At 41.2% G+C, this 14,734-nt stretch overlaps 1 protein-coding gene across 1 annotated transcript in view; it reads left to right on the forward strand.

Moving 5' to 3' along the window:
* Positions 1-2,839: 2,839 nt before the first annotated feature.
* MKLN1 (muskelin 1) overlaps positions 2,840-14,734 on the forward strand; it is a 77,019-nt gene continuing 65,124 nt past the window's right edge. Inside the window, exons 1-2 of the mRNA XM_019474900.1 lie at positions 2,840-2,921; positions 7,149-7,344. Of these exons, the coding sequence (XP_019330445.1) occupies positions 7,263-7,344 (82 nt within the window). The 5' untranslated portion in view covers positions 2,840-2,921; positions 7,149-7,262. The remainder of the gene's footprint in view (positions 2,922-7,148; positions 7,345-14,734) is intronic.

The raw sequence follows: 14,734 nt of genomic DNA on the forward strand, positions 1-14,734 counted from the left end.
GAGATGTGAGAAAAGAAACGGCATTGGACCCAGGAGGGCTTATTTCCGCACCCAGCATCCTAGACTGCTGTTACCGCCAAACCTTGTGCAAAAATACAAATGAGATTTGTGTGTCACGCTGACAAGTAATGCTTATCAGTCTTTGTGTGACTGTTGCTACTTCCATGCTGCACTTGGCGTCTCCTTGTTCCGGGTCTAAGTTAGATTGTGGCTGCTCTGAAAGGAGATTTGTCAAAAGATCTAAGCACACCTGTGGAGGCTTCAAAAAGGAGAGGGCAGAGGGAAGGATGAGAGGCGTCTCCGTGTAGTCTGGGAGCCAGGGAAGAGGTTCAAAAATGGGGAGATGATCCAGCAGAACACTTGGTCTTTGCTAAGGGAATAGAAATCACATTACAGTTTCAACTCTTATGCTTTGTTTCTTTTCTTACTCCTGTGGAGTAGTTTAGAAAGATGAAATTCAGTTTTCTCTGCCTGTGCAGCACTGTATTCCCTAACCAACTTAACGTCTGTGTTTTCCTTAAAGTAGATGATTGCACCATGAAAATCTTGACGTTTAAATCACCATTTCTGGTATTTTGTTTCCTTCTTGTAAACAAGACTGTTGAAAGCTCTGAGTTAACTGGGGGGGGGGGGAGGGTTAGCAAGGGGAAGTGTTAGCAAGTTGATGGCTTTGCATTTTTTCGTGGTGATAGCTACCCAGGATTTTTATGCACGTCCTGATATGTCTTTCAGGCTGGCTACTAAGATAAAAGGGTGAATTGTTAGATTTTTCTAGGAGAAGCTGGTATAAGTCTTGAGACGAGCTGCTGAAAAGAAATAGAGGTGGACACCTCTGCTTTTTTTCTGGAATGAGGTGGGAAGGTGGTAATACTTAGGTTTGGTTTTTCACCCAGCAAACTCAGTATTACGAAATTGGCCTCAGGTTCACCATAAGGAAATTTACGGTCTTGGTCCATTTGAGGTGGTCTGTGGTTTGGTTCAGTGTTTCAGTGCAAGAAGCTGCTGGATAGGTTTTGATTCTTTATAGCTGAGCAAATATCAAATTTAACTTCAGTTTGGTCTTGGTCTGTGTTTGGGTCTGAGGAAACACCAAAGGTGGTATTTTACATTTTACTCTTACGTGTGGTATTTTGTCAGTCTGCCACCTTAATAGGTGGAATACCCAGGATTAAACTTATCTGTGTACTTGGATTTAAAAGTGGTAATGTTTTATGGTATTAAGGTACCATATTGGCAGCACTCATCTTGTGCAGAGGACAAAACTAAGCAGGAAAGAAGTTTCTTGGGCAGAGTGTGTGCAATGTGGACAGAAGACAGGTGACTCTTGGTTTTCCTGACCAGTTTACTTCTCCCCTGTCTCCACAAACGTGCACCTACTAGGAACTGCTCTGAGAGCATCTCACTTGGTATGCTGAACGATCAAATAGAAAGAAACTATTTGAACAGGATGATTTGAGAGCTGTAATGTATGAAGTACCTACTTATGGATATTAAAATCAGTTACAAATTACATATTCAAAGTTTCTTTGGATCTTTTCTAAAAAATCTCTTTTCCTGATGGCTGTTCCCAGAAGTTGTCACAAGTATTTACCAATAGGTTCATAGAAACACCCTTTAATATTTAGAAAATCATGTGTTTGAACATATGCTTTGTGCCCAAACACACTGCAAAAAAAGGATAGATCTAGCTTGTTTGAAGTGTTAAATACTTAGGAACCTTTAACAGCTCAGGAACAACTTTAAGACAAATTTTGTGTTTTATTTCCTCAAGGAGTAGGTCAGAAAACCATTAGTCTAATGAGTTAATCTCAGTGGTATTTTATAGTGGTTTGAAAGACAACAAGCAATTTCTCTGTGGCAAAAATAGTTTCTGTGGAAGGGAGGAAGTAGTGGACTCCATGCTGTTGCTGGTAACTACTCATTCATCTCTAATACGATCTTTTCCTGTTTATCAGTTATGGTCAAATAAAAAGGAAACAAAAGTATTTGAAATGAAACCACTTGACTTCACTGCAGTTTTAAGGAGTCAGAGTTCACACAAGTTTTCTGGGGACTGGAGTTGCTCTGAAAAGCAAAACCAAGTCTTAACTTGGAGGTTAATCAGTAGATCAGTGCAAGACCGTAGATGTTAACACAGAGTGGTAGAGAGCCTTAGGTGAGAGGCTGCAGTGTGTTTGACAGGTCATTTAATATTTTAAGTATCTCTGTTCTAATACGCAGATAAAATGGTATTAGCCAAAAAGCTGCACAGACTTAAGCTTTTTTAAAAAAAAAAAAAAATTAGATACAGTTTTAAAATTGGAAACTGACAGTTTTCCCTCCCTCCCTCCTCCATAACTTCCAGACGTTACTAATTTTGTAAAATTTAAAATACTCAAGCTTCTTGTCTTCACCTTTAGGGAAAATAATTGTTGCTGACAAATGTGGAAATAAATGTACTATGAGGAGCAAATACTGTCGCTAGTATTCTCGTGATTCCCATCCATGTCAAAGCTTGTTGCCTCTTTGAGCTGTTTTAAATGATAGTATTTTTGCTCTTTTGCTTAAAGCAAGCTTCTGCTTTGTAATGATCTGCTGTGTTGATGTTGCTCGGCACAGGTTGCTTTAAACGACAACTTTAGCATGATGTATTTGGTAATTTTCCGAAGCTTACTTAAACGAACTAGAAGTTATGTCAAATCAGAAATACTGAATTTTGTGTAACCTTTAAAAGCATTCTGTTGAAATAGTACTATGTATAGTCTGATGAGACTAATGCAGTGGCGGTTTGATGTTTATGCGTCCTTTTTCTCCTTTTCCTTTCTTCTCCAGTTCCACTCTTATCCTGGGGACCTAGCTTCAATTTTAGTATCTGGTATGTTGAACTTAATGGCATTGATGATCCAGATGTGGTCCAACCGTGCCTCAACTGGTACAGTAAGGTAGGCCTGCATTTTAGATGCCTGTTTGTTTGAAGATTTGTAGTCTCAAAATCTTGTGAAATGTCTCTTACTGGAATTATGTGACCTTTTCATTCCTTGAATATCAGCTGTTAAAACAACAAACACGCATAGTTAAAACTCAAACCACATGGCTGACTTTGACTCTAAGTGAAGCTTTTTGAATTGTATCTGCTTGTTCTCTTTAAAAAAACCAACAAAACACCCCCCAAAAACGCAAAACCACCACCACCAAAAAAAAAAAACCCAACCCTACAAAAAAAGCCCCTGCTAGGTAGACCTCACAAGAAAAACATAAAAGAAAGGAACACTGAGTCAAAGGGGACAATATTAGTAAAATAGTATTTGTATTGGATGGGAAATGAATCTTAACAAAACCAGATTCCGTTTCTCCCTCTTCTTGCCTTTTGATTAGGCATTCTTTTATCATACCAGTCCTTCTGTAGAGCTATATGTGAGCCTAGAGCCTCCTGAGTTACATGTGCAGCTTTTGTTACAGGGTATAAAAATGAGCTTGTTTTAAAGAGAATCCACATTGGTGTCTTTCCTGTCGCAGCTCCTTGCACTTCTTATGTTTCCCTCTTACTGTCTGTTTGCTGAATACTCTGGAACAGAGGGGAGCTGATGCCACTGGACTGTGAGATGAGATGATTTATACCATTTGTCACTTTGAGAGACAGAAAGTTCAAAGGGTTCTAAACATTATTTGTATAAACTGTATTTAATTGAGTACAACAGATGCCTCTCCTGTGGGAGGGAAGCGCACATTGACAGCCAGCATTCATTTTGTTGCTGCTTTTTATGCATAGATCTTCTGGAACAATTCTTGAAATTCATATTGCGTTACAGAGAAGACGTCCTTCCCAGCTGAATAAGACTGGGTAGTGGAGCAGCATATCTCTGCTTCCAGAAGGAAGAACTTAAAAGGAGATAAAGATTGTGCATTGTGGTACTGAGTCTCCCTCACCAGTTTATGGCATTGCCAGTATGGTAAAGAAACCTTGTGGCCATGCTATCTGGCTCGTACATGTTTATACCAACATCACAAGCTTCTTCATGGAGCATTTAAAAACAGCACTAACAGTCACAGTGGAAGTTTTCTGTAGCTGTTTTATGATTAAAGTGGTATTGTGGTCATTAGTCTGCTGATTACTGATGTCCAATTCCGAAAAGTCCAGTTGACAGAGGCTGCTGATGGTTTTCTGTGCTTCTTTCTGCTGCCTGTGCATATGGTGGTGTCTCTGGCATTTTTAACCAGCTGCTGTAATCAGGAAGCTCTGATTTGTATTTTTTTGGTCAGGAGCCATCTGATGATGATGTCAGCATCTGTTTTGTTCCATCTTATCCCATGGAATCAACACTTTTCATGGTCAGCATGTATGTAGTGACAGCTTCTTCAAGGGATGCCAGCATTGTTCTTCTAAAGCTTAGAGCCCTAAAGCAGCAAGGCAAAGACTTAGTCATGGTTGTTTGGGCTCTACTAGGATCAGTTGCCAAGTTTTTGGTGATGAGTGCATGTCTCACTGGTGTTCTGCTCTCTCCCAGTCCTGAGAGGCCACTGTTGCCGGATCCACGTAGGAGGATATATGTGCTGACCCATATTTGGGGAAAGGCAGAAAGGTTGACCTGTTTCTTCCAGTTCTTTGAGATGGTGTGAATATTTTCATGCATGTTCTTAGAAATCTCAAAGGCTTTGAAATCTAATAATTCTTTACTGCCTGAGACATCAGATGAGAAGAAGGTTCTACACAAAGTTGCCCATCCTTTTTTGTTGTGTGTGCTTCAGTCAACAAAACCTCCCTTTCCTGAAGGGAGTGGAGTTGGGGGTAACAGATAAGGACTCAAAGCAGTGAGTGTGCTCCTCGGTTCCCTCTCTACTGCTTTCTCCTTGCTGTCCCCCTCAGCCTACTGCCTCCTGAAAGCCTTACCACTTTGCTTTTACCGCAGAGTGGGCATACTTTAGCAACTAGTTCAAGCATTGGAACAGGCTGCCCAGGGAAGTGGTGGAGTCACCACCCCTGGAGGTATTTAAAAGACATGTAGATGTGGCACTTAAGGACATGGTTTAGTGGTGGACTTGGCAGTGTTAGGTCTGTGGTTGGACTTGATCTTAAAGGTCTTTTCCAACCTAAATGATTCTATGATTCTAACTAGTAAGTGGCAGCTTATCGATGGCTATCACTTTTGTTTTTGATAATGAACACTTAAATATTTTTAATTCTACTAGTGTATTTGACAGTGTTAATATCTTAGTCTCATGCTCTTGTTAGGTTTTTAGCCATAGGAATTATTTACAGCTTCAGATCAAAGCTATTATTTGGGTTGTTACCTCTTTAAACCTGTATGACAGCATTTAAAAAGGAGCCTTTTATATAGGTTTTTATACACCTTTTCGCATTAAAAAAAGTTCTTACATTTAACTTCTGAAGTACTACTACGATGTAACTTAAATACAAACTTTTATATTGCATCGAGTGGCCAACCTGCATCCAACAGTCATTTGTGTGCCCTGTAACCAGAAATAGTCCTCACATGCTGACTCAGAGCACAAAGCCACTCATGAAGATTCTATGATGTTTTGTAAGCCAAGCCTATCAGTCATGAGAGGCTCAATGGAAATATGCCAAGTCTGAATTTTGTCTAACGCCTAAACTAGAGGAGCTGAAAGTGCAGAAGCTGGTTATTGCTGGTGTGCAGCTACCCTTTTGCTTGCTATCCCTTTGAGCAACAAAGAATCTGATGTGGTTTTGGCCTTGACTGATGTAAGTGAACGTTTGCTTAAAGACAGTGTCTTAGGTATCTCTTAGGGGGGGAAAAAAAAGGTTTTTTCCCAGTTGTGCTGTAAAACTCTGTTTTAGCTTTAATATTCCTTTGCCACAGTCTTGCATTTTTATCGGTACGTGTCCTTGGCCTTTTTCATGTGGGCTGGGAACTGATTTTCTAAAAATGCATAGTTCTGGCTATTTGCAGCTGTGAAATACTGATGTATTAAGAACTAAAAATATAGTACATGGCCGTGTTTCTTTTTAGCTGCTTCAGTTTGAGATTCTTGCTATAGAGCCATTATTTCAAGAGCACTAATTTTTGTTGAACGTTAGCATTAGTTCCAGGTTTTCAGAAAGATTCTGTTCATTTAAATACTATAAACTTCACTTGCAGCAGTGGAGTCCATTTAGGAGTAAAATCTTTTGTCTGTAGTTCGATCAGTCTATAGATTCTTAAGTTACATTTGCTTTTTACCACAGTAGATGTGTGTTAAAGATGGAAATTGAGATTTTTTTTTTTTCTTGAATGCCTTAGAATTTAGGTTTGAAGAGTCTATTTAAAATAAGTGGTTCTGCTATTTACCAACTTAAAAATCTGTGTTACTTGTGCATATTAGCATCTTTGAAAATGCGGTGGATGATTTGGTAGGTTACCCGCACAAGCTGTAGCTCTTGCGCAGAGTTTACTATTCCTTCATGTTTCTGTGCTGGGATGTTTGACCCAACGTGGGTTTCTCTAGCCTTTCTCACCCCTTCCCACCGCGGAGTGGGAAATGGGCAGCTTTGGCTCATCTGCGGTATGAAAGCAGGGGTCCTGCTTCAAGATGCATGGGAATATTTTGAAGGTAAAACTTTGGCGTGCGTGTAAATCCTTGCAGCCATTGATCCGAAACCCTCGCAAACCCACAGGATTTGGGGTCAGCCCTGCCTTTCCGCTGCAGGAGCAGTGGTCATTGCAAGTATTCCTATTCTCGTGGGTTTTTTTTTTCTTCTGCTTCTAGAAAAGCTGTGACCTACTTACTCTCCTAAATTATTTTGTTATATAAGAGTCATACAATCAAATTATGTAACGCTGATAGCGAAGGCTTTTTCCTGCCCTGTACTTCGTGTAGGCCTCGAACAGCAGGGCCAGGCAGATGGGGGGGGGGAAATAATGGTCACTCCAGAGATCTGGGACACCGTGCACTCTCTTCTTGTATGCTTATTAAATTGGATGATATCAAGTTGTATAATTTCTGTACTGAAATTATGTAGGAAAGTAAATGCCTGTACTGCACAGCTTGTAATGTCTTTCATATCGTGTTTCTCTGTAAGCTCGTTAGCAATTTATGTGCAGCGTGTGTAAGAGATCCTGCTTCTGTCTCCAGGCAGGTTCACAGGTAGCTCCCAGCAGTGCTGGTAAAAGAAAAAATCTACATGTCTCATAGGTTTTCTTGTGTTCCAGTAGTACCGTGAACAGGAAGCCATTCGCCTTTGCCTAAAGCATTTTCGTCAGCACAACTACACCGAAGCTTTTGAGTCGCTGCAGAAGAAAACCAAGATTGCTCTGGAGCACCCTATGTTGACAGACCTGCATGACAAACTGGTATTGAAGGGAGACTTCGATGCTTGTGAAGAACTGATAGAAAAAGCTGTGAATGGTAAGAGAATCAGAGGGGTCTGGTATATTAATTAAAAAAAAAAAAGCATTGAAATGTTACTGCTCTGAATGTTAATGTACTTAGTAGAATTGGCTAGTCCATGTGCTATTTCATGTCTAGTGTGGTGTACTGTCAGCTTTTGGACTTGTGAGTATGTGTATGATAAAGGCTAAAAATTCAGTCATGAAATCTCTTATCACTGCTACTTTTGGAGCCTCTTTCCCCCAGAGATGACAACATGGTGCACTTGAGTGGGTAAAGATAAGTTCTTCATGTAAGTGGCTGGCAAGCCGAAGGTGGGCTTGACTATCAGAAAAGTCACTGGAGCGGTGAGCAGGGAAGCATAAAACTTGAGTTCACAGTAGTGATCTGTATCATGGTTTCTGGTTAGAGCTTACCACTGAGTTGGTGTTTCAGCAGAAGTTTTCAGCTGTATTTGAATGAGAATGCTGTCTTTGCTTATGGGGAAAATAGTCCTTGGAGAATGGTGTAGAAGTCACAGTGACTGGAGGCAGAGGCTGTTTTCCCTTGCAGAGCAGGACTTGGCAACTGGTCTAATTGTAATGACCATTAATTTTTTTACTTGGAAACTTTCAACTTGAGAGCTGTTTACACACAGTGCTTCTAACTCCTAAAATGGGGGAGATGTACTTTCTGTTGATAGAATGGGATACAGAAAGAGTTGGGCTATTCCACTGAAGTGTCTCCCAAGACCTGTGCAGTGGTTTTGGATAACAATCTGATAAAACAGAGGTGCTCTTGGCTGTGGGTGTAGTGCTTTTTGACTATGTGCAGTCGCTCTTTATGGGAAACTTGTACTGGCATGAGAAGAGAACCTTGTGTTTGATGCCAGTAGAGTCAGGGACTTAGTGGACTAATTTCATGGATGTCTGGCACCAGAGATGTGTCTTCTAATTCTGGGCTAATCAGTCATTTTGTGATATCTTTTAGACAGATGCCAGCATACCTGCTTGACTCCATCAGCGTGGTTTATACCACTAAAGTTGGAAGCGGTTCTCAGGATATGATAGAAATGATAGCTTTAAAATCAAAGTTTGTCTTCCATGAAAATCCACCGTCTTTTTGTGAATAAGCGGTTCAACTAAGCACGATGTTAGGGAGCTTATTGCAACAGGTCGTCAAAAACTGCAGTAAATGGCTTTCTACGGGTTTTGGCTCAAGGTTTCTCGACTATATAGGTAGAACAGCTGAGCTCTGGCCTGCGCTGAGCTCCCTGAGCAGCTACAAGCGTTAAGACTGAGAATTGCCAGCGTTCATCCTCGCCCTCTGGAGTGTTGCCTGCCCTCCTGAGACGACGTAGTGTTGTTGGCTGGGATGGGAGCGTGAACAGCTTCCTGTGATGCAGGGGCATCTTGCGACTGGCAGCTTCCTCCTGAATCTTAAGGGCAAGGGAGGGTTGTAGGATGAAAAAGCAGCAGGGAGCTGTGGCTGGCTGTTACTGTCTTTGCAGTGCTTCTCAGACACGAGTGTCTGGGGGGAGCTGATGAGCCCACCAATATGAGGCAGGATCTGCTGAGAGCCAGAGGGGTGCTATATGCTGATGGTGATGATTTTATCAATGCATCGGTCTGCTGCCTTGGCTGTGGCTTAATCTCGTCAGTGCCTAGAGGCCGTCCTCTTTCCACTTCATTGCAGACTGTAGTAGAAACGATTTCTTGAATGGAATTTCACTAGAAGTCTAGAATGTGCTGAAAAAGTTCCCTCAAAAATTGACTTTTTTTTTTCTTGGGCACTAATGAAGTAAATGTTTGCGGCCTCGCTTTTTGAGCTGTTACATGTTCATTTCTTTTACTACTTAATATTTAACATACTGCATTTATTCTATCCAGCAGTTTTCCCCTAGGACTGGAGCTGAGGTGGTGTTTGTTTCCCCTTGTATATTGGGAGTGGGGTTGCTGTCTGCAGTGCTCAGCTTTTCCAGTGTGGAAGTACTGGCAAAGGACTCGCCTGGTAGCAAACTGTAGGTCTTGTATTGTACTGTGTGACATAGACACTTGCTTCTTGTCAGATTTGATGTCAATAATCTTGCTTCCCTGGTTCTTGTAATCATGTCCCTTTTTGGAGGCTGAGGAACTCAGCATTACTTAAGCAAACTAGAGAAATACGCTGTAGCTTGTTTTATCGGTCCTTTTTTGTTCCAGCAAGTACAGAAGCAAGTATTTCTAGTAACAGACTGTGGATAACTTAGCAGGAGAGTCGTCAAGTAGCATCGTTAAGTTTTGTCACTGCTTCTGAGGGACAGAATAATATGCATGAGGATGTTTATAGTGCTTCCTTTTAATCTGGCACCTGGCTAGCTGAAGTTAAATGTCAATGTACGCATCTCCCGTTGCTCCGTTGCTCATCCTTAATGATTTTGCTTGTCTTGGAATACATTAACCTTCCTCCCCCCATCCTTCTGCAACTCTTTATGCTGTCTTCAGCTTTTGTACCCATTTAAAGCTCTGTCGCCTTCCAGCACCCTTCGGAGAGAAGTGCTATCTATCCCGAGACACTGAGGCTGTATCCCATATTTGCTTTAAGCTGACACAACTGCGGGTTTTTACTAACTGGGTCAATCCTGCCCTTACTCAGGACACTGTGTCCCCTGGCCCCTTGTTTGCTGGCACTGGTGCTCATGCTGCCACATGGCAAACCAGGTCAGGGAGCTGATCGGGCTACAGTCGGGGAGAGGATAGGACAAATCTCCTGATAGCCGCAAAACCCCCTGAAACTGCAGCTGGAATAGTTTGTCTGGAGTTGTACAAGATGACAGTCAAGTCAAGGTGTTGAATGTAGCTGGTATTTAACAGCTGGATCCTTTTTCTTGGTAGGATTGGGAATAGATGTTTTCAGCCTTCAACACGTTCTCCTGTAGTATTGCTACCGTCTGCTCCCTGTGGTCCTCCACAGTTACCTGTCCTTACTCAGTTCTGCATCTCTCTCAAGCTCCTGTTTGAAAGAGGCTCGTTAGCACCCAGCATTTTACCATTTTACTTTCTTAGCAGCTTTGTTGTGAAGTCTCCATAGCTTGCTGCTTAGTCTCTAAGGTGTGGGTGTTCTTACGACTGAACTTCTCTCTGATGCGTTGTTTTTTCTAAATAAAAGCAGATTAACTTTAGTCCTGTGTATGGTCCGTGTAGTGTAGTTGAAGTGTAGAGTTAATTGAGATATACAGATGCTTAAATTATCCCTGAAATTGTTCAAAGAGGGAACTGTTCTGTTACAGACTGGACATGAATACGTGAACTTCTGACCTCTTGCTGATCTGAGAGTTCATTGCCTTAAAGGAACAAACAAAAGTGCAATGAGGTTGACAGAGATACTGCGCACTCAGTTCAGCCTAAAATGTCTTCTGTAGAGGCTAATATTTGCCGTGGTAGGTATTTAAAAAGTGAAATGCGATGCATCTCTGGCAGGCTATTTCCATAGGCTTAGTCATGTAGAAAAAGAGTAGGTGGTCAAGAATTAGTGCTAGCAGAGCTAACTCTTGTTCTTTTGCATTGCTAATGATGAACGCTGTCTTCCACCTCACATCACCAGATGATTTCTTTTGAGAGCTCAGTGGCAGGCAGCCACACTTTTCCCGCAGATTCTTTTGACTTGTGCATTACACTTAGAAAATGGGCAAATGGAAACTCTGGCAGCTGCCTGACTTCCTCTCAAAAATAAAAGGTTCCCTAAATCTCAGCTGGTTCACAGACTTGGTTCAAATGCTTCACATTTGGATTCATTCCTATAGCTTTCAGACGGCCTATATTATTGAAGAAAAAAATCTGCTTAATATTCCTACAGAGAGTATGTGGAGTGCAAATTACTTGGTTGAACTGTTTGCAACTACTGTAGACATGGAAAGCTGCTTGAAATGGACTGAAGATCTGCTAGTTTAGTATTATTATTCTGGGGACCGAGGTGTTCCTTCTGGCAGTTCTTGTGTCAGTATGTGATACGTGTTTATCTGTTGACATGTCGGCCCCGTACAACAAACAAGAAGTTGTGGAGCGCAGCCTACAGCCTCAAATGTCTCCCAAAACTCGGGATGCACAGGAACTGTTGTATTCTCCTGGAAGCTCTAGGCAGACACGTATACCTTAATTTTACCACCAAGTATGTTTGGATTCAATTCTGAGAAAGTATGGACGCTGGCTTGCTGCTCTGTAGTACTGAGATACATATGGAGGGGAGAGGCTTGCTAGGGATCCAGAGCCTACGGTAAGTAGATGGTAGGGTTTGTGTAGAAGAAACATATCTTGAAGGGATTTGAAAACAAACCTTGTTTCATTTTTGCTAAGAAGAAAGTGCAAGAGAATATTACAGCTTTGAGACTGGAAAATATTTGTGTGTTTCCTTGTTGCTCCCACGTCTTGAGGAAATTGTCGAGTAATGGCTGGATTTTTATCTGGTGTCATCTTTGTTTTCTGCTTCAGCTTTTCTTTAGAAGGATTTTTGTGACTACAAAAACCTCCATCTGTTTAGGTGTTTTGGGTATTTTTCTTTGGCTCAAGAAAAATCTTAAAAAACCAAACCCCAAAACCCAGAAACTATGGGCTAAATGCCGCTCTGAAGTTTTTTTCAGCCGTTGGCAGTGAAGTGAATAGATTTTTAGTAATCCTATCTACAGATGTGTGTTGTCTAAAAGGAAACTTAATACAACTTTTACTTGTTCCTGATTGGCTTCAGCAAGTTAAATATTTTTGTCCGCAATGTTTGTCTAATCCTTTCTAGGTAACAAAATAAAGGCTTGGGTTATCAGGGGGGTAGAATTTACTAAGCTTTAACCACTGTGAACTTCATGTTGTTACATCCAAAATGCGTCACAACTTGCTGTGAAGGGCTTGAAAATAGTACAAAATAAAAGTACTGGCTTTGGCCATAATTGTAGAGAGTAAACATGGACATAGAAATGAGAGGCCTCTGGAGTGAAGGGAAAAAACTTCCTTTGAAAACTCGCACTTAACGCTTTTGTTTTCTACAGGAGTCTTGAAATTTATTTTAAACTACTGATTCATTCGAGACAGCTGACAAACCTGAGCAGGCCTAGATCTGAGCTTCAGTGCCTCGCAGAAGCTTTGGAGACCTTTTGGTCAGCAGTGCTATCCTGGCAAGAAACATAAGGAGTGCGCTAGAATAGGTCTGGCTTCAGATACAGAATCCACCTAGAAATCCTCCTTTTTTTTCCCTGGTGGTGTCAGACAGGTGGTGATTCAGCTTCCAAAACAAGCTGCTGCTGGTTTGCAGTGCAAGTAGAATGAATGTGGAACTGCTCCCAGCAGAAAGAAACGTTTCTGGGAAGCAAGCTGGAGTATTTCCAAACCAATGTCCCATGGAAGACAAGAAGCATTATTAAAAAAGGCTGAAGGCACAGTAGGGGAGAAGTGTCATATCTTGACAAGTGCAGCCTGTGGGTGTTGAGCATGGGAGAGAGGTTAAATCACCCTTTCAGATCGTATGTGGTGTAATTCATCCTCTTGAGCTATTTATGTCCAATTATCTATTGGCTGCCATAGGGATAAATACGGTTTTGCGTTCTGTCTTGAAGACCGAATGCTCTAATGATAACCAAAAGGCTGGATTTCTGTCTAGGTTTGTGACTAGAAAAATCTGCCTCAGTGTGGGATTTCTTACAGCGCATGCATTTCTTCTATGGGAGGTTGGCTCTTCTGAATCAAAAATCCCTGAATTAATGAAATATCAAATTTAAAGCCTCTCATGTCTCGCCTCAACTTTATAAATGCTGAAGAAGTGGGAGTTAGGAACCCTACTCTTAAAACCAAAATAAACCACTTTTCTACATATGTTGAGCAAACTTCTGGCTTTCCTCAGTTACCTAATGCTAGGGGAGAGCTGATGTTTTTGTCTCTAAGGTGAAAGTAAAATCTGCCCTGCTTTCACAGAGTATTTAGTTTGAGCAACTTGCAGAGCTGAGTTTATGAAAGTTGAAAGCAGTTTTGTATTTTAAGACCAAATTCGGCACCTTTCAGGAGCTCTTGAGTGCCCTTGTTTTCCTATTAGATGGTCTCTAAATAGAGTATTCATCTTCTCCCAGGAAGTACTTGCTGGCTTGGATTTTAATTGAAACCTGGATTTCAGTCACGACAAACTACAGGATGCTAGGAAATGCTTTAAAATATTCCCTGAACATTGTGTCAAGCTTAACAAAAAGATTTTTACCTTTTTGTAAATAAATAGAGATGTGTGCAGTAGGGATTATTATTTTTTGTCTGTATGTTTACCAAGGGATTTTCTATAAGTAGACAGAGGCATTCATAATCTGTTAAATTCGTACCTCAAAGCCACAATTACTGGGGTCGGAAGAACTGAAAAGTATTAGATGCAACTTAGTAATTTCATTTTTTCCTTTCTCTGCTGGGGAATGTAAAACTGATTCCTGAGCAAGTTTGCCGGGTACCATTCTACCAAAGAGCATAGCTGTTGGATATTATGTGGTTAAGGACCCCTGAATGCATCCTGCATCTGAGCGGTGTATGTGCAATGTACTGTTTCAATATGTGACCGTGTAAATCTGTCGTTTGGGTCCTCAAGTCTGCCTGTGCTAGTTATCACTGTACTAGTGATGTAAACTGGGTGTCTGAACTCCGATTTTTTTTTCAGGTAATGCATACACGCGGAACAAATGCTTGTTAATGAAGAGCTTGTGTCTTGAGATGGTGGGGTGATGGGTAGGATACAGCCAGGGTGAGCAGGGGTCAAGAGGCTAGCCATTAGCTGTCTAATAGTTTATTGTGCCTGCAGAAGGTAAGGTAGGTTTTTTTAGAGGAGACATTTGAAGAACAATAGCAACAAGTTCCGCAAATGCTTGCTAAGCCCTTCCCAGACTGAAGAGCGATCCCAGAGAGAGTGGGTGTTACGAATCTCCTTTTCAAAAAATTAACGTTTATGTGATAGACCGATAACATGTAACCAGAATTAGGAACTGACCTCTCGATGCTGAAGAGGTGAAATGCGGTAGGTGTACAGAGGGAGAGAGGAAGGCACAAGGGGAGCTTGGGCAGAGTGCTGGAGTTAATGCTTCTCACAGAAATGCTGCAGTTGGCATATCTGGCCAGTGACCTAATGCATCTTCTGTTTCTCTTCTTGCTTAACTCTCTGAAGAGAATGTAAACTATTATTTTGTTTTTCATCCAGTGCTTGGTTATCCCATATCATAGCATTTAAACAATCTGCTTTTCTTCCCTTTTCTTAAATGAAGCTCCAGAGATGCTCCCTGACCTAGTTTTAACTTAACATGTACTAAAATGGTTGAATTATACATGCATTGGCAACTTTCCTTTTGCTTAAATAAGGGGGAGGGATTCTATTCTTAATTAAATACACCACACTGGAGATTTATAGACAATTGGCATGACCTGGCAGGAAAACTAGGTAATTC

This window comes from Aptenodytes forsteri, unplaced genomic scaffold (assembly GCF_000699145.1).
Source record: "Aptenodytes forsteri isolate BGI_AS27 unplaced genomic scaffold, ASM69914v1 Scaffold173, whole genome shotgun sequence".
NCBI classification, from domain to species: Eukaryota; Metazoa; Chordata; class Aves; order Sphenisciformes; family Spheniscidae; genus Aptenodytes; species Aptenodytes forsteri.